The 20,392-nt window shown below is 42.1% G+C and overlaps 1 protein-coding gene and 1 long non-coding RNA gene across 4 annotated transcripts; one reads left to right on the top strand and one right to left on the bottom strand.

Moving 5' to 3' along the window:
- Window positions 1-1,558: 1,558 nt before the first annotated feature.
- On the top strand, window positions 1,559-4,675 carry LOC118361427 (uncharacterized). Its single transcript, XR_004820989.2, has 2 exons — window positions 1,559-2,717; window positions 4,418-4,675. It is a non-coding gene; the product is annotated as an uncharacterized LOC118361427 (long non-coding RNA).
- On the bottom strand, window positions 3,572-12,818 carry LOC118361426 (rabenosyn-5-like). Of its 3 annotated transcripts, none has more exons than XM_052517166.1 (13): window positions 12,713-12,818; window positions 11,462-11,743; window positions 11,181-11,315; window positions 10,549-10,649; window positions 10,143-10,188; window positions 9,834-9,995; window positions 9,196-9,458; window positions 9,038-9,108; window positions 8,827-8,913; window positions 8,618-8,720; window positions 8,348-8,452; window positions 7,920-8,192; window positions 3,572-7,766 (listed from the first exon to the last, which is right to left on the bottom strand). In XM_052517166.1, exons 2-13 carry the CDS (start codon window positions 11,622-11,624, stop codon window positions 6,939-6,941), a joined length of 2,337 nt encoding a protein of 778 aa, XP_052373126.1. In that variant the 5' UTR covers window positions 11,625-11,743; window positions 12,713-12,818; the 3' UTR covers window positions 3,572-6,938. The 3 variants fall into 3 exon arrangements, with proteins under 3 accessions (XP_052373126.1, XP_052373127.1, XP_035597256.2); XM_052517167.1 differs by lacking the exon at window positions 12,713-12,818 and adding an exon at window positions 12,636-12,682; XM_035741363.2 differs by lacking the exon at window positions 12,713-12,818 and adding an exon at window positions 12,363-12,530.
- Window positions 12,819-20,392: the final 7,574 nt, after the last annotated feature.

Genomic DNA, 20,392 nt, shown 5'->3' with positions numbered 1-20,392 from the left:
GGTAGTCGTTTAGCTCAGTTACCTTAGCTTTCTTGGGAACAGGAACAATGGTGGGCCTCTTGAAGCATGTGGGAACAGCAGACTGGGATACGGGTTGATTGAATATGTCCGTAAACACGCCAGCCAGCTGGTCTGCGCATGCTCTGAGGGCGCGGCTGGGGATGCCTTCTGGGCCTGCAGCCTTTGAGGGTTAACACGTTTAAATATTTTACTCACCTCGGCTGCAGTGAAGGAGAGTCCACATGTTTTGGTTGTGGGCCTGTCAGTGGCACTGTATTGTCCTCAAAGTGGGAAAAAAGTTATTTAGTCTGCCTGGGAGCAAGACCCTGCCACATACCTCTTGTGTCTGAGCTGTTGAATTGCAATTCTACTTTGTCTCTATACTGACGCTTAGCTTGTTTGATTGCCTTGCGGAGGGAATAGCTACACTGTTCGTATTCGGTCATGTTTCCGGTCACCTTGCCCAGATTAAAAGCAGTGGTTTCGTGCTTTCAGTTTCACGCAAATGCTGCCATCAATCCACGGTTTCTGGTTTGGGAATGTTTCAATCGTTGCTATGGGAACGACATCTTCAACGCACGTTCTTAATGAACTCGCTCACCGAATCAGCGTATTTGTCAATGTTGTTGTTTGACGCAATACGAAACATTTGATCCACTTGATGGAAGCAGTCTTGGAGCGTGGAATCAGATTGGTCGGACCAGCGTTGAACAGACCTCAGCGCAGGAGCTTCTTGTTTTAGCTTCTGGAAGTTAGAATAGCAATGATCCAAGGTTTTACCAGCCCTGGTTGCACAATCGATATGCTGATACAATTTAGGGAGTCTTGTTTTCAGTTATAAGGAATAAAAATAGCAGATCCGTAGCACATTGGGTGAGGCACGTTTCAGGAAAGTATATTTAGTTCATAGATAGAAAGTGAGATTAAGAATTATACAAAAAAAGGCCAGCTATTTACAGGGGATAAAACAAAGACAGATATACAGGTCCTACTGCGCCGCCATCTTGGATTCCATGAGATGTGAAATATCACAATCTCATTCAATAATGACAGGAATGGAAGTGGTCTTTATTCCAGTGAGATTGCTGAAGCGAACACCGCCATGTTTCACCTGGCTAACAGCCTGCTACCTGGCCTGCACCCCTATCTCATTGTGAAGCTAGAGGAGTTAAAGCTCTGTATGTTGATAGATGAGAGCACCCCTCCAGCTATGATGGAGTCCGTCACTCCTCAGCAGTGGTGGAAAACGTATCCGATTGTCATACTTGAGTAAAAGATACCTTAATAGAAAATTACTCAAGTAAAAGTCACCTTGAGTAAAAGTATAAAAGTATTTGGTTTAAATATACTTTAGTATCAAAAGTAAAAGTATAAATATATTATATAGAAATATATCCTTATATTAAGTAAACCAGACGGCAACGTTTTCTTGTTTTTTTACATTTACGGATAGCCAAAAGGCACCCTCAAATATTCAGACATCATTTACAAACGAAGCATGTGTGTTTAGTGAGTCCGCCAGATGACCAGTTCTGTTGATAAGTGCGTGAATAGGACAATTTCTGTCCTGCTAAGCATTTAAAATGTAAAGAGTACTATTGGGTGTCAGAGAAAATGGAGTAAAAATTACATTATTTTCTATAGAAATGTAGTGAAGTAAAAGTAGTCAAAAATATAAATAGTAAAGTACAGATACAGAAAAAAACAATTAAGTAAGTAGTACATTAAATTATTTGTACTTAAGAAATGTACACCAACCACTACATGCAGCCAATCGAGACCCCCAAACATTACATATTTCTAACCCCCAAAAATTCACTCTGTGTATAATTTACTATTCCTGTCCTGTCCGTTTCTGTTGAATGTAGATCCTGTGCAAAGCGAAATTGATTAATTCCAACATGAATTCCAAATGTATACACAATTCCTTAAATAGATGGAAAAACAAAAAGCATGCAAACGTAAAACAATTATAATGATGCAAATCGAATGTTGAGAGCCCCTAATGTTGTCCTACTTTTTTATGTATCCTATTATTTTTATGTAAATCTTGGTCAGACCTTTGTCTATATGATATCGAAAAACAATTTTGCTATAAATGTAATCATTGTGAATAAAAATTATAAAAATACTAAAAAGTAAAGCGCGCCTCTTCGTATGTATTTAAAGTCATCAAGAAGTGCTCGGTCCTTACACATAATAATGTGTAAATAAAACTTAAAATGCCTATGAAACGAATATTTCCTATCAAGCGAACGCTGGATTATCTCCAGAAAACAGTGTTACAGTAAATTACAACACACATGGACAGCTCAGCGACGGAGCAAGCTCAGTTTGCAGATAGCTAATTTAGCTAGCTGTTGGATACATTTCTCAATGCAAAACAGTGATATTTCCAAATCTCAAATTGTCTGATATAGTTGTTATAATGTATAGATATGCAATTGAAAATTAACCAGAACTAACCCAGTGATAATGACCGGGTATTGATGAGTGACTTGTTGCCAATCGAAAAACTGATATAAGCGAGCTAACGTTATAGCTGGCTAAATACACTTAACCTGTTTTGCATTTCCTAATTCATTTTAATTAACTTAATCATTGACACACCCCTCACTACTGTCATTGGTTACACTAATTGCACAGTGTGTCTACATAACCTGGTTCAAGTATTCATGACATTACCCTGAGGAAGGCACAGTGATGCTGAAACTTTGGTAAATACACATTAAATTGCTGGGAGATTATACATGGAGTGTGCAACTTTATTTTGATAGTTTATAGTTCGTCTGAAACAGTACAATGGCAAAGGGGCATAAAGATGGAGGTATTCAGATGTCTTAATTTGAACGCTATCCAGATTTTTTAAACTACGGCACGCGACATGGTTCAATGTGCCGATAAATCAACACAATATACTTTTAAATTTGTTTTAATTGCCGGCGTTTGCGGTATGTACATGGGGGCCGCCATCTTTATGCACTTTGTAGAAATTACATTTCAATTTACTCAACTGGTTGTCTGGGTAGTTGATCCTTATGCAGCTGGAAATTTGAGCCAAAATATCCACAGGGAATATTACTAAAACAACTTTTTAAAATGCTACTACTGCTGTTAAGATTTCTATCACCTGTGCAAAACCATGGGCACGTTCAGTACGAACATGTTCGAGAACATTGTAGATAGAAATTCCACAAATAGGGGAGATGTGATTCCTTATTCTACATAGCAAATTTCTATTCTGAATGTTTCAAAATGTCCTGCTGAAGCGCCCCATGCAACAACAAAAAAAGCTCAGTTAGTATGCATGCATCATGCATGTATAACAAAAAAAACATGTATATTTTGTCACATCCACCAGGTGCAGTGAAATGTGTTGTTTTACATCGTCAGCCATAGTAGCACTGTGCCCCTGGAGCAAATTGGGTTAAGTGCAACATACGTTGTGTGCCTCAGATGAACAAACAATCTGTGAGAGCCACGCAAATCGGTTCAATAGCCTAATACTTTACTGTGGCTATTTTGTCTCAAATTTTGGTGCAAGGACAAACTCACTAGACACTCGGGAGAGTAAGTTCCAATAAAGTTTATTCAACATTCTGACTTGTAACAAGGGATCTATTACTGGTGTGATCATATAGCCTACCTCAAATTTTGAAATACAATTTTGTTTTTAAATGTCCCAAACAACAATGCATTGGCAGGTAAATTCAAGCAAAGCCAGTATTTGGTGATAATGTATTGGGCCAGCTTACTGCACAAACCTCATTGACACCTCTAAAGTACTGTTTAATTGGTTAATGTTGCATAGGCTTACATTTTAAGTCATGTTAATACAAAATTAGAGCGGTAGATCTCGGCATATATTTTGACTCCTAAAAGGTTGGTGACCACAGGGTTAGATGCTACGCTCTTGTCTAAAGCTTCCCATTTGAAACAATTTGTGCATATTATAAAATGTTGACTTTTTTTCCTAGGCTGTTTGCCTGCACATTTTTTCACTTGAGTCAAGTCAAAGTTCAGTAGCCAAAGTCAACACTCCCTTCATCTGTGATTGGGCAACAGTAGGAGTGGGAGGGAACATTAAATGTTTGCCATTCAAGGAGAGACTTAGCTTTCATGCTATTTCTTTCACCTGATAAATACTGCACCAAACTTCTTAGATGTATAATTGTGACTAAGACCCTCTGCAAATTTTTTTTAACTTGATTTCGAACTTCTTTAAATTTGAGTATTTTGAAGTGTTACGGTTATGTTTTTGCTACGGTTGCTCAAGTGAAGGTCTTTGGGGAGTATGCGAGCACAGACTTTCAGTTCGACTATCCGAGTTCTAGGAGCAAACCTATGTGTACAGTATGTATGATTTGGTTCATTTGTCTTCCCCTTGTCGTTATCTTTCCTGTCCCTCCCTTCACAGCGAGGCCCTGCAAGCGGAGGCTCTAGCCAGGATGGAGGCTGCTAAACCCAGCCAAGTTTGGGCCTGAGAAGTACTGTCTGAAAGGAGGTCCCCTGCTCCAGCACCACCCAAGGAGATGACAGGGAAAGACCGCGCTCAGATGCTAGCTGCACAGGACTAAGACTGGAAGGAATCATGGACTGAACTGTTATTTAGTAGTATAATGTTTCACTGGAAATATTGTGGATGTTTCTGTACATTAAAGAAAACCAGACAGGATTTAGTTTCATTGTCAGCTGTTGTAAACTGATGATTTGGAGATCGGTGAACTAGAATCTGCTCCTTAGATTCGTGAGGTTGAAAGTATATAATCTTTGCAACACACTTTCACATAGTGTCGATGGAGTGGGTGAATGAAAAGGCCACTTCCTATTGTTCACATAGGTCATGTCTTTAATTAGTGTTGTGTGACGGAACCTTCTACGACAACAAGGCAAACGGGCAACATTATCAAAAACCTACTCTACAAGTCATTCACATTTGCCACATACATTATTCATGTCTGAAAATGTTTGGTTTAGATGCAACACAGCTGAGAGTTAGTGGTGCATGATCGATTACAGCGAACACAATACTGCTTTAGTTCAAAATGACAAGTACTATTGTATACTTTGCAAGGCAAGTGAACCAGTACTTGGATACATCAAAGTACTTATTCAACAGGTGACCCAGGAGTTTGCCAACAGTATAAATTATACTTGGTAGCGTGGAATAGGTTTAGTGTTAATTTACCTATGACAATAGATTATCTTTAAGAGATTAATCAAGATAGTATTTTATCCTAAAGTTGCCACAACCTTATGGATACAGAGCAGGCTGATGCGGTGACAGATACAGGTGCCAAAAGCAGAGCCCTCTGGGTAACTTAACCTCGTCTGTGCCTCAGACCTATGCCTCAGACCTAAACAGCTCAACTGTTGGTGTTCTGAGTTAATGGTAAGCGATGCCAAGAAATACTTTGCTGAATCAGTTGCATAAATACACTAAATACAGACTGAAGTTACAAGACTAGACAGCTATTGAATAAGGATGACAAAGGCCAATATTCTGAACCAGGCTTGGCATAAGAGAAAGTAAATGGGATGTTTTTTTTTACCCTGTAAAGAGCTTTAGATTTGTTCAGAGCAGGACAGATTCTGACCCTCAGTGCACTAAGAGAGAACAGTAGGAGAACTAGGACACGTTAGAGAAACAGCATGAGAGAGACTAGGACAATATCAGCTTTGAAAGCCTACTTTGGACCACTGCTGAAGTGCCTCCTAGTGATATACACACACTGAAAGCTAATGCATCTATCCTGTGCTTCAACAGACAAAACCAGCTTACAGAAACTGAAGGAGGCAAAGTAGGATTTCAAAAACAGTTTTTGGTTTCGCTCATGTTTTGTTCAACATTTTCTTTCTAGTGGTCATGACCCCCAGGGATGACAGAAGACTGAGAAAAGATTATGTGCGAACGGCAATGAGTTTCCACTCCCCTACAAACATGTATGTGAAGATCTGACAGATAAATGTAGCGGTTACAGGTTAGACATGCTTAGTATTCAGGGCTGCATTTGTGTGCAGACAACACGTTTTCATGACACTCATAGCTGCCATTTTAAACTATTCAGAGTAAACCAAGGTTGGGTCGATGTGATTAAATACAATATAAGGACAAAAATGGCATAGTCTGGAATTATCTGGTCATTAACGTGCAAATCAATTATATCGACTATCGCAGTATTTGGAGTAGCATATCGTAGGTCTCATATCGCCCAACCCTTGAGTGAATGTTTTCAAAACCATGTGATCTTGAATGCAACCCTGATTCTACATAAGATATCTATTGTGTAGCAGGACTGCAGATCGATGTCTGGCCTCAAATAACCTCCCTTATGACCCCTTGAATCCTCTCTCCAGTGGCCGAATACAGACATCTGTCTGTAAGTGATGATACTCTGCCCTTGTGCTTCTTACCATACAAATATAATAAAAACCAACCTGGGCTCCTAACAGACACCTTTATAGAGTGAGAGTGTTATTAGTAAGTACGAGAGCGAGAAAATCAAAACGCAACCCAAATGCATCTCGTGGTCGGCATCCTTCTAGTGGCTTGGCTGTCAAAACCTGAGAAAGCCTCAAGTCTGTAGATGCTTCCTCTCCTTGACCTGCACTTGGTAGGGCAATCAGGATCGGCAAAGAAATAATGCTATTATTATGTGCAGTTTATTCACATCAGTGCAGATGAAGGAAAGGAGTATAGGCTATTGGAGTATAGACTGAGATGCACCCTCTGGACCCTGGCTCTGGAGGGCTACTCACCAAGGGTGGCGCTGGGTGATTCCATCACCTAACACAACCTAGTATCAACGAGATCATTGGTCATTTAAAGGGAACTACCGTCATCTCAGGAGGAGCCTTCTAGCCCTGGGTGGGCAGCCCTGTTGTAAGCGTCCGGTAATGGTATGGGGGTATGAGAGAAAGAGACAGGGAGGTGTCTGTCAGTGTGTCTTGCTCTTCTGTTCCTGTAGCGTGCGCTGCAGCTCTCTCAGGTTCTCCGACAGCAGCTCTACCTCGTCTAGCCTCCCGTTGAGCTTGGCATCAAATATGTACGCCCGTATATTATCGATCTGCTGCAGCAGCAACTCCTCCTCAATCATGTCAACATCCGGCATCGCCTCCTCATCCTCCCCCTCGAAGGGATTGGTCGAGGCTCCCGGCAGGGTACACCCAGAAGCCTCTTTAAAAGGGTTACCTTCATTGTTTTCCTCCTTCACTTCGAAAGGGTTGCCAGTGGCGCCCTCGGCCTGCCCCTGCTCTTCCTCCCCACCCTCTTCCTGCTCAAACGGGTTGTACTCCTTCTTCCCGTTAGCCACCTCCTTGTGCTCCTTCTGGATCTCCTCGAAGAACGGATTGGAAGGATCCTCCACAGGGGTGGAGTCTTCCTCCTCAAAGGGGTTGAGGGAGGAGCTGTTCTGGCCCTCGCCACCAGGAGGTGTCACATCTCCCCCCAGCCTCCTCAGCCGGGGGGGTGACTCCTCATCCTGGTCGGTCAGGGCAGGGAAGGCCCTCATGGACAGGGGGCTGCTCTCTGCTTTAGGTGTCACCTCTTCCTCCCCATGGAGGCTCCCTATATCGGTTAGGTTCAGTGAGCCCTGCCAGGTGTATGTGGCCTGGGATCCTGGGGCTTGGCTCTGGGCCCTGTGCTCCCTCTCCCCCCTCTCTCTGTCCTCCAGGCGTTGCAGCTCGTCCTGCTGTAGACTCTCCTCCTGCGCCAGCCTCTGGGACAGAGTGATGGCCAAGCTGGTCTGTTGCTGGTCGTACTCATCCTGGGAAACACATAGTTCAACAAATAACACCCTATTCCTACACAGAGCCCTACTTGATGTGGTGCATTGTAAATCACAGTATATACAACAATGAATTCCTTGATCAATATTAGTTGTTGTGGTACATGTCTAATATAATGTAGGTTTCCACACCTGCAGCTGCCTGAGGTTCTCCTCCAGCATGGCCACTTCGTCATGCCTCTGGGCGGCCTTGGCCTGCCGCAAGAATGACTGGATGTTGTCTATCTGCTGCAGCAGGGGGTCCTCCAGCTCCCCGCACGTGTGGAGGATATCAGAAGAGGGCAGCCATCCCCCAGCTTTGGTCATGCGGGGGGCCCTGGGGGCCTGGGGAGCCTCCCCATTGGTGCTGGCAGCTGGGCGGTTCTTCTCAGAGTCCTGCCTCCTTTTCTGGGCCACCTGGGCAATCTGGCAGTAAAATAGGAAGGTAAGCTTTTAGAGACAGCTTCATTATAAAACACTAATTGTGTTGCTTTTTGCTTGTCTGTTATCATAGATATATTAGATCCTTTTTGGAATATCATTGTTGGGTCATTAGATTAAACAATAAGCAGCCTACTCACCAGTCTCTCCTGCGTGAGCCTCTTCTCCTGCTCCTGCTTCCTCTTCTCCTTACGGTCCTCATACTTGTCCTTAGTGGGTAGAGACATCAGACCCAGCAACTTCTCCTGCAGGAGGAAGGGAGAAGTATAGAGATGGAGGGGGGGGGGGTGCTTGAATATAGTATGTAACTTTACTGGTGGCAGTCTCAATTATCAATGACATGTTTAGTATGCTATTCAGCTCATCCATAGCTGCTCTGTGTGTACAGTAGTGTACCCTCTGTGTCTCACCTGGACAAACAGTGTGGCTGTGTATCTGACCATCCTCTGCAGCTGGAGAGTCTTTTGATGGGGTTGTGGCTCCTCCTTCATTCCCAGTGTTAAGATCTTCTTACTGACATGAATATATATAGAGCATGTTATAATATGGTCGTTTAGCAGACACTTTTATCCAAAGTGACTTGAAGTTAGTTAACACATGTTCTGTAAACGGTATGTACCTCAGTGCATCGATCAGTTCGTAGTATTTCTGGACTTCCATTCTCAGTCCACCAGCCGTTTCCAGGTTATAGGTGGTCTCTCCAGCACTGTGAAAATGGAAGTTTGACAATGAGGATAAAAAAACCGAACCAGATCCACATATAGCTCTGGTCAAATGTAGTACGCAATATAGGGAATGAGGTGTCATTTAAGACACAGGCTATATCTTACTTGAGAGACTCAGCCATTCTGATATACTCTGGAGCCCTCTCATCCACCTTGTCCATGCACAGTCTCAGCCTCTGGGAGGAAGACAGGAAGATGGATGGTGAATGACAGGAAGTACACTACATGGTGAACAAGAGGAAGCACACAGAGCTCTGTGTTACCTCATAGAGCTTGACGATGTCAGGCACGTGGTCTTTCTCCTCCAGTTTCTGCTGTCTCTTCATCAGGGTGTCCATGCAGTGGAGGCAGCAGCGGATCCTCTCGTCATCCTTCTCTTCCAGCATTGAGGTGACACTGCTCAGGCTGCTGATGCTGCCCCTCCTGGAGCCCATCCCGCTGACATTGCCCCCGCCCCCTGTTGGAGGGGACTGGGACTGGCTGCCCGTAACACTACGGGCCTCCCGAGTCCCACTGGTCAGCTTGTCTGGAGAGAAGAGAACAAACAGGGTGAGGATTCACTGAGCAACACTGAGATATGTTGCAATAATATGTAATACTGTAGTATGCATGTAAATCAAATCAAATCAAATTTATTTATATAGCCCTTCGTACATCAGCTGATATCTCAAAGTGCTGTACAGAAACCCAGCCTAAAACCCCAAACAGCAAACAATGCAGGTGTAAAAGCACGGTGGCTAGGAAAAACTCCCTAGAAAGGCCAAAACCTAGGAAGAAACCTAGAGAGGAACCGGGCTATGTGGGGTGGCCAGTCCTCTTCTGGCTGTGCCAGAAGAGCACACGTTATATATGTCCATAATGTGGTGTGTTTATGTGTGTGTGAGTGTGTAATTCTACTCACAAGCCAAAGGCAGGGGCACAAACTCCATGCACTTCCTACACATGATGGAGCCACAGAGGCGGCAGTGGTGTCGCCTGTTGCGAAGGTTGAACTTGTTCCCGCAGTCGGGACAGAACGGAACATCAGAGTCGCTCACCCACGCCACAACAGACTTCTCAATCGCTAGAGAGGAAGAGAAGAGGCTTTTCTGGATTCACACAATGAAAATAACATTCAAATCCACACTACTCAATAAGAAGAAATGCGGATCTAGTATAATGTGATGGTGAATACCAAAACACACTGCAATATGATCCCCACTTAACTCACCTCTAATTTTGCCTGCATCTATGTTCATCCTGTCAAAAGATGTCAGCTGAAACAGAACACAGGATGCATGGTGAGTCATGTTCTGACAGTATCTTGGCCAGGTCGCAGTTGCAAATGAGAACTTGTTCTCAACTAGCCTACCTGGTTAAATAAAGGTGAAATAAAATAAATAAAATAAGGGCAGTGTAACTTCTCACCCCCCTTAAAAGATTTAGATGCACTATTGTAAAGTGGCTGTTCCACTGGATGTCATAAGGTGAATGCACCAATTTGTAAGTCGCTCTGGATAAGAGCATCTGCTAAATGACTTAAATGTAAATGTAAATGTAACTGCCACTGTATGTGTCAAAGCCACATTGACAAACAACTTGTGATTGTCTGCTGTAGTTTGTGCAAGAGTCCTCACTTTCTCCAGCCTGATAATGAGCTTGTTGACCTCGATGACATAGTGGTCAATCCGGGCAGCTCTGTGCTTCTTAAAAAAGTCCATATGATTTCTTGTGGCTCCTATGGGGTATAGGAGGGACACCATCAGACTGGATGGAAGGGTGTTCCATTACAATGCAACACCACATTTTCAATTCAGTCGAGATGACTCACTAGCATTCAATGACCAGACCAATACATCTCTTATGTAGTGTAGATTTAGTCACTTTATACAATGCACTCTAAATAATGCCACTTTAATAATGTTTACATGTCTTACATTACTCATCACATGTATATACTGTATTTTATACCATCTATTGCAACTTGCCTATGCCACTCAGTCATCGCTCATCCATATACTTACATGTACATATTCTCATTCATCCCTTTAGATATGTGTGTATTAGGTAGTGGTTAGGTAATTGTTACAAGTACTTGTTAGATATTACTGCACTGTTGGAACTAGAAGCACAAGCATTTCACTACACTTGCATTAACATTTGCTAACCATGTATGTGAGAAATAAAATTTGATTTGGTAAGCACTCTACCACACCACCCCTTACCTCTACTCCCAGTAACCCCCCCTGCACACTTCTCCCAGTCTCACCCAACTCCTGAGGCTCCCACATGTAAGGGTCCACTCCGCCGTAGTAGAAGGACTCATAACTGCCCGTCTCTGGCTTGTCTTCACCATCCCTCTTCAGCAGCTTGTCTTTGGCTTTCTTAGCCTTCTGGACCAGACCTGCAGCCAAAAGGAGAGAGTTGTGATTACTTCAAGCAAGGATGCATGCCTTCTAAAAGTATTATCAGAGACCCTTTTGATTTAGAATTTCCTTTGCTCCTCCATGCTGTGCATATTTAGTCTGGTAGAGCACAAAATGGACTCACTCTTGAGTTGTCCCCTGACATGTCGATCATCCCCAGAGTGCTCCTCCTCGTAGTGTTCCTGGAGCTGGTAGAACGACTGCAGGTCCTTCAGGCACAGCGGGCACAGGAAGCCCTCCTTCACCTCCCCTGTGCCCTCGAATGGGGGTGGGTAGCTGGAGGCCATTTTGGTGGGGGTGGGTGCAGGATGGTAACAGAGACACCCAGGGTGTGTGTCTGTCTCATGCCACGCCCAACTGGGTGTGATGCCCACCCCTCATCCGCTCCATTATGACAGGAGAAAGCCTGAGAGGCAGAAACTGATCGTTTGAAGCAGTAGAGGGGTTAAGGGTACTGACAATAACATACATGTAAGAAGTTCAGACGTGTATGGAAGTCATGGTTTAGTGGCTTACTGAATGACGAACTCTAAAAACTTCCAGCATGAAAGACTTGTCAGATGACATGGAAGTCACTGATTAACGTTACCTACTGAACGCTAACTGCTCACGTAAATCCTATGCATGGCGTTACTTAAAAGAACCGCGTTTGAAAGAATAAACAGAATAGCTAGCTAACTAACTTACAATAGCTAACAACGGCTGCAGTCGGCTGTGTTTACAACTCTCCATAAGCCAGTGATGTAGCTAATGGATCTTTACGGTAGTCATCTGTCTCACCTTGTATCTGATTGAGGGACATATTGGCACTAGGTAGGGACATCATTTGATTAGAACCAGCCAGTCATAGATAGCTAACTAGTTAGAACTATTCACACTAGCTAGCAATTAGCTGGCTAAAGTTAGCAAAAGGCTAACAACCTAGCTAACTAACAGTTAGCTATTGTAGATAATGACGTTTCGCCAGTAGTGAGTATACCGTTTGCAATGACAAAAACTATCCAAAGACGCATTTGTGTACTTACATATCACAATGTAAACCTGTTAGATATGTAAACCTGTTAACGGTACAGTTTATGAATTAAATGTTGACAGCTCGCTGCAACACTCTTCGCGGTTGAAAGGTTAGCCGCCCTAGCCGAGTCATGTGACTAGCATACAGCCAAGACCAGAGGAAAGAACGCACAAAATGCATATGGATGGGAAAGCCAGGAGGCACCTATTTGACTTTCTGTCCTTTTTCACAACAGGAAAACATACATTTATCAAAGGAAACAAGTGTTATTGGACACACTGACCATCACAGTGGTGCTGTCCACCCCTTTCTTTATACCTCAGTGGTCCTCCCTAGAGAAGGATTGCGGTTCAAACTCACCTACCCTCCCATTATGGGGAAATCACCGTCGCCATCTTGGCGGGCGGTCCAATGATTAGCCAAGCTTGGTACGTATAAGCCCCCGGTTTTAGTCGGGTTTGGGAGAGCACAATTTTATTTTAAGTTGACTGAGAACACGTTCTCATTTGCAGCAACGACCTGGGGAATAGTTACAGGGGAGAGGAGGGGGATGAATGAGCCAATTGTAAACTGGGGATTATTAGGTGACTGTGATGGATTGAGGGCCAGGTTGGGAATTTAGCCAGGACAACGGGGTTAACACCCCTACGATAAGTGCCATGGGATCTTTAATGACCTCAGAGAGTCAGGACACCCGTTTAACATCCCATCTGAAAGACGGCACCCTACACAGGGCAGTGTCCCCAATCACTGCCCTGGGGCATTGGGATATTTTTTAGACCAGAGGAAAGAGGGCCTCCTACTGGCCCTCCAACACCACTTCCAGCAGCATCTGGTCTCCCATCCAGGAACTGACCAGGACCAACCCTGCTTAGCTTCAGAAGCAAGCCAGCAGTAGTATGCAGGGTGGTATGCAATTATGTTCACTAAGGGGCTTGGAACTCCCCATAATTGAAATTGCGATGATTGTACATCCGCTAAGAAAAGTCCACAAAAATTAAAAACAACATCAATGTAACATAAAAGTGTAAGTAAAAACGAATGCAAATAAGTTTGAAATGGTGCTACTAATGCAAATGACGGCAAAAAAAAACACGTCTCGTTAAAAGTAAATATATTTATGTTTGGTTATCTTTTGGAAATATTACCGGAAATTGTCCAAATAAAACATTTTCATATCTGAAGTTCCAACTTGGCAGACTAACGTTAGTTAGTTAATTAATTTACAGCATACAGTAGGCATATATTACTAATTATATATTTAATATAAGTAGACGTACTCATAATTGACTAGCGCATATAAAGCACCCACAAGCTACCGGTGACTGAAAATACAATCATTGGGGGATGAAGGTGAATGCTGAGACGCACTTCTTAACCTTCCAAATGTATGACCATATTAGAGACGTGGGAATTAACGTAAATATATGCAAATTCATATTAATGCCATTGAAATGTAGATGTTTTTTTGCATTGGATATATTTACCATATCATATGGAGACAGAAACAGAAACATTTTACCTTATAAGTAGACACAATTGCAAATGATTAAATCCTTATAATAGAAATAAAATAAACGATTTAGTTCCGAATTTAACTTTAATTACATGACTTTACTCTTCACATGGGACGATTTCACTGAACAAAAGAAAGGGAATATTGAATGATCCATCGCATCTCCCAAAAATGTTTTCAACATACATCTGTAAAATGAGTCTAGAAACTAAAGCTTTGGTCGTCTTCCTCTCAGGTTTCCATGTCTTCTCCCTGGACCTCCTCAATGTCCACCTAATCTTCACTGTCACTTTCCAACCTTGTTGAGGATTTCTCAAATTTGCCCAGATGGCCACCAATTTTCCAACCCTTGTATTGGTCCCAAACAAGGACCAGTTGCGCTCTGAGGCAGCTGATGTTGGTGGGATTTGGAGGATGATGGAGGCAACAGGGGAAAGAGCCTCAGATCCACAAAGTCCCTTCCACCAGGTGGCTGAATTTTGGCACAACTGCTATATTGCATCTCCATCCCAAAGCCCTTGCTTGGAAGTGCACTTTGCCAGACTGCCAAAACCCTTGCCCTCATCCAGGCCAAGGTGGAGAGACATGGTAGTAATGACACCATAGGGCTTGTTGATCTCTGCACCAGACAGAATTCTCTTGCCAGCATACTTGGCAGCATACACAGCATACTCCAACATGTATGCTGTGGCGTGTATGGGCTTCAGGCAGAAGTCTTCACGCTTTTGATGTATTTCAGAACTGCAGTTTCCTCTACATGGAGCAACAGTGAAATGGGCAGGGCAGCGCAGAATTCTTATCTTACATCTGCACGCAAAGTCTGAACATCAGACAGGATGGCATTATCTCCCACAATCTGTGCAATGGTTACTGCCATAGGTTTCAGGAGTTTCAGGCACCCAAAATACATAATCCAGGAGGATCCTCTTGATGGTGTTGTCCATATCGGCAGACTGTGATATGGCCATTTCTTGGAGAGACACCTTCCCCTCCAGGAGACTGTCAGACATGATGACAACACCACCCCAATGGGTGTTTCTGGGCAGCTTCAATGTGGTGCTCTTATTCTTCTCACTTTGCTTGGGGAAGTAGATTGCTGCTATAACTTGATGACCCTTCACATACCTAACCATTTCCTTGGCTCTCTTGTGGAGTGTATCCATTGTTTTCAGTGCCGTGATGTCCTTGAGGAGCAGATGCAATGCATGAGCAGCATAGCCAATGGGTGTGATGTGAGGGTAGGACTCCTCCACTTTAGACCAAGCAGCCTTCATGTTTGCAGCATTGTCTGTCACCAGTATAAATACCTTCAGTGGTCCAAGGTCATTGATGATTGCCTTCAGCTCATCAGCAATGTAGAGACCTGGGGGGTGTCTGTTGTCCCTTGTGTCTGTGATCTTGTAGAATACTGGTTGAGGGGTGGAGATTATGTAGTTAATTATTCCTTGCCCACAAACATTCGACCACCCATCAGAGATGATTGCAATACAGTCTGCCTTCTCTATGATTTGCTTGACCTTCACTTGAACTTCTGATTCCAGGAGGACCATGAGCTGATTCATTTTAAAAATCATTCCTTCCTCCCTCGCCCCTTGCCCCGTCATGATGCGTCGTCAGAAGTGTCCACTTAATTTGAGGGCTGAGGGGATAGGGTGTGTCTTTTAAGTGTTTGGACAGCAGCCCTGTATTGTTAGATATTGCACATTATTCTTTAAAAAATATATACACTACCATTCAAATGTTTAGGTCACATAGAAATGTCTGTGTCTGATTCATCATTTTCACCTCAAGTAGAGGGACTTTTGTCAGAGGTTGCTTGTTGTGAGCGCTAAGGGAACTTTATGCACTTGGCCAGATGATTCTGCATCTTTGTTGCAGTCTTCACATATGATTTGGCACAGTATTTGCAAATGTACACAGCTTGTCCCTTCTACATTAGCTGCAGTGAAATGTCTCCACACATCAGATAGTGCCCGTGGCAGTTTCCCGTCAAGATTAGGATAAAATTAGTAAAAAAAAACAAGCAAATACAAATCCATATACAGATAAATAGTTAACCAGTTAGATTAAACATCTCCTTTGTGAGATAAATGTTTTAAAATGAAACATGTATGGAAACAGGTGAATTAACACTCAGTTAGCAGGCTCAAGCAAGCTAAAACCCACATGGTAGAAAAAAGTAACTTTCGGAAATTGTTAACAAGTTAGAAATGATTTAAACACACTTTGCTGTAGGCTACTATTTACTAGTTAACAAACATCATATATGTCATATAAAATATATTCAACCCACCCAGTATTGTAATCAAAACTTACCAGAAAGCATGTTGTCCTTGGCTCAGACAGTGTAGTAGTTTGGGCTCAATAGCTTCTCATTGGTGTGCAAGATCTTGAGAATCAGCTGTACAATTCCATTGCATTGAGTTGCAATTCCATTGAATTGGGGAAAGTTTAATCAAAATATGCCACAAGACCTAAAATTAACTTATGTGTATCCCACAAAAAAACGCTTCATAGTTATAAGCTAACTTTTTTGATGAATTTAAGCAAAATTCCCAAGATTCCCAGGCTTAACTTCCCATGGAAAGTTTCCGACCCTTTGCAACCCTTGTCATGACGTTGCCCTCTTTGAGTACAGCGAGCACCATCCCCCGCTCTCTGCTTCTACAACCAGACTCCTGTGGGCAGAGTGAGGTCGTAAATTCCTAAGGAAAACCTTGCCTCATGGACACACAGTTATAGAGGGTAAACTTTCACAGAGGACAAAGGAAATCCTTCCACCTCACAGAACGTGAGGTACGAACAAATGTCATGTTCCAGAGTAAGTGTAAAAGATCGGTGAAGAATCCAGCTACGAACTGGTGCGTTTGTCACAACTTGGGAAGCTCATGGGGGATGGTATGGCCACATTACCATAACGCTGTTTAGCCTGTATAGCCTCACGCTGTATAGCCTCAGATATGAGGTTTACGTCTAATTGTTGTATAAGATGAATGAGTAAGGATGATACTGTTTGTATAATGGTATAATATGAATGTGGACTGTTTAATGAAGAAAAATACAATTCCCTTTTGATTTGAACTAAATCAGAGGACCACCCCTGAGCCCAGTTAGGGTCAGACATCCTGGGACAGCCCTCTTCTGCCATTCTGAATAAAACCCAACTTTGAGAAATTATCACCAGACCATGTTTTTCTCCATTAGGAAGGGGACTAAAGGTTGTAGACCAAGCTTACCTCAATTATGAGAGGGCTAAAGGTGTAGACCATTGCTGAATATTTTTAACCATACCACGTGGTAAACTCTTAGACTATCGATACCGACAGAATGAGAACAAGTCTTTGATACTAATTACTAGTCTGCAGCTAGGGATTCGGCATCATTGAACACGAAGAACGACAACCGCCGAAGCATCCATTCTATAACGAATGTCACTTTGAACTATCCCCTCTAACCAAGACCGAGAGAGAGAGGGAGAGATGGACAATTCTACAATAGAAATACTTTTCACCGGCGATCAAGACGACACACTGAGCGTAAATATATATATTGATTACAATTGTTCCCGAATGAGTGAGAGTTCATGTGTAAGGGATTAGCATTTCAATTGTTATAATTAACTCTGTAGGAACTTCTTAGTCGACCCCCCATTGCCCCTTTGTCTAACAAGCTGCCATGCCGGTTCAGCCCACTAGGGCACATTCTTTCATTTCATGTGACCATATTTACTGTTTGTTTATGCATTTCTGTGAATTACTTAGTTAGTAATAAATTAATGATTTAAGACAATTTATGTATGGATGACTCATACTGAAGACTGGATTCGTGCAGATAACCAACAATTTATGACGTTTGGAATGAGACGAACTTGAGGTAAAATTTATAAATCATTAATCAGAAGACTATTGATCAGATATGAAAATATCTGAAAGGTTATATTGGGAAATTATAACTTTGTAATCTGAATACTTTCCTTGGTGCCCCAATTTCCTAGTTAATTACAGTTAAATGATTATTCAGTTTAATCGAGTAACTAATTACAGAGAATCTGTGATAAAAATAAAGTCTTCAGTTTAATGATAGTAAAGACACGACACCCTATTAGAGACACATATTTCCCTCAGATTACACAGATCCACAAAGAATTCGAAAACAAACCCAATTTTGATAAACTCCCATATCTACTGGGTTAAATACCACAGTGTTCCATCAAATCAGCAAGATTTGTGACCTGTGGCCATAAGAAAAGGGCAGCCAGTGAAGAACAAACTCCATTGTAAATGCAACCCATATTTATGTTTATTTATTTTCCCTTTTGTACTTTAACCATTAGCACATTGTTACAACACATAATATGACACTTGAAATGTCTTTATTCTTTTGGAACTTCTGTGAGTGTAGTGTTTGCTGCCCATTTTTATCTTCTTCACTTGCTTTGGCAATGTTATATGTTTCCCATGCCAATAAAGCCCCTTGAATTGCATTGAACTAGTGATGAATTTCTGGCCAAGGGTGGTCCATTTTAAAAATCATTCCTTCCTCCCTCGCCCCGTCATGATACGTCGTCAGAAGTGTCCACTTAATTTGAGGGCTGAGGGGATAGGGTGTGTCTTTTAAGTGTTTGGACAGCAGCCCTGTATTGTTAGATATTGCACATTATTCTTTAAAAAATATATACACTACCATTCAAATGTTTAGGTCACATAGAAATGTCCGTGTTTTTGAAAGAAAATGATTTATTTTGCCCATTAAAATAACATCAAATTGATCAGAAATACAGTGTAGACATTGTTAATTTTGTAAATGACTATTGTAGCTGGAAACGGCAGATTATTTGAACAACTAGGAAAATGTTCCAGAGATGCCTATTATCAGCAACCATCACTTTTGTGTTCCAATGGCATGTTGTGTTAGCTAATCCAAGTTTATGGGTTTGATTACAAGATCAAAATGGCCAGAAACAAAACCCTTTCTTCTGAAACTTGTCAGTCTATTGTTGTTCTGAGAAATGGTGGTATTCCATGTGAGAAATTGCCAAGAAACTAAAGATCTCATACAACGCTCTGTACTACTCCCTTCACAGAACAGCGCAAACTGGCCCTAACCAGAATATAAGGAGGAGTGGGAGGCTCCGGTGCACAACTGATCAAGATGACAAGTACATGAGTGTCTAGTTTGAGAAACAGACGCCTCACAAGTCCTCAACTGGCAGCTTAATTAAATAATACCAGCAAAACACCAGTCTCAACGTCAACAGTGAAAAGGCGACTCCGGGATGCTGGCCGTCTAGGCAGAGTTCCTCTGTCCAGTGTCTGTGTTATTTTGCCCATCTTAATCTTTTCTTTTTATTGGCCAGTCTGAGATATGGCTTTTTCTTTGCAACTCTGCCTAGAAGTTCAGCATCCTGGAGTCGCATCTTCACTGTTGACGTTGTTGTTTTGCAGGTACTATTTATTTTTTGCAAGTTTTACTTTAGTACCTTATTGCAAACATGATGCATGTTTTGGAATATTTGTATTCTGTACATGCTTCCTTCTTTTCACTCTGTCAGTTAGATTAGTATTGTGGAGTAACTACAGTGTTGTTCATCATCCTCCATTTTCTCCTATCACAACCATTAAATTCTAACTTTTTTAAATTCACCATTTTGCCTCATGGTGAAATCCCTGAGCGGTTTCCTTCCTCTCCGGCAACTGAGTTAGGAGGGACACCGGTATCTTTGTAGTGACTGGGTGTATTCATACAGTGTAATGTATAACTTCATCAGGCTCATTCAAGGTGCCCTTGTTTGCGAGGCTGAATCTGTGTTTGAAATTCACTGCTCGACTGAGGGACCTTAAAGATAAATGGGCTGTATATGTGGAGTACAGAGATGAGGTAGTCATTAAATAATCATGTAAAATAGTATTATTGGTGGGGCCAGCAGCCCCAGCCTAGATATTCAACATACTGCTTCTTCTTATTCCGTCACCTACTCCTACAGCGTTTATGCTAGAAACGCCATTCCAATTTCAGAATTGCAGAATGGTCTGGATCGAGTTGTTTGTATACTACTTTTTGATATCTGCTATACTTTTTACGTTCACTTTTTTGTAATCTTTTTTTCACTCCGTCCATTAACATTGGATTTGTCAAGATTCTAAAGCTCTCAAATGTGACATCATCACTTCCAACTGTCATTTTCGAGCTGAAATTAAAGGTTTACCAGCTTCGTCTACTTCTCTGCTATTCAACTCTGGAGTTCTGACAAAAAATTATATTCTGATCAATATTTATGGCAGTTTAATTAAGTAACCGCATCAACAGCATTTTCTGTAACATTTTTGCAAACAACGTCCGTTTTGACCACTACCGCAACCACTTAGACAAAAAGTTAGAGCTTATGGCATATTCATCTACTTCTATGCTATTCATAGCTGTTCGCAGAATCAAAATATTCAATATGGAACTTACGGTACAGCTGTTTTTGTAACTGCATTACCACGTGTTTCGCAAGCAGCTGCCGTTTTGACCACTAACACTAT

This window comes from Oncorhynchus keta, unplaced genomic scaffold (genome assembly GCF_023373465.1).
Source record: "Oncorhynchus keta strain PuntledgeMale-10-30-2019 unplaced genomic scaffold, Oket_V2 Un_scaffold_584_pilon_pilon, whole genome shotgun sequence".
NCBI lineage: Eukaryota > Metazoa > Chordata > Actinopteri > Salmoniformes > Salmonidae > Oncorhynchus > Oncorhynchus keta.
Note: the sequence above shows the minus strand (reverse complement) of the source record. Positions and strands in the feature narration are given on the sequence as shown.

Bases quoted from the DNA above. Each gene is read 5' to 3' on its own strand.
- LOC118361426 (XM_052517166.1), bottom strand. From the start codon at position 11,624: ATGGCCTCCAGCTACCCACCCCCATTCGAGGGCACAGGGGAGGTGAAG. The intron at 8,914-9,037 runs GTAAGATATAGC...CCATTTTCACAG, and splicing joins AGAATGGCTGAGTCTCTCAA to TGCTGGAGAGACCACCTATA. The intron at 7,767-7,919 runs GTGTGGAAACCT...TGTGTTTCCCAG, and splicing joins AGAACCTCAGGCAGCTGCAG to GATGAGTACGACCAGCAACA.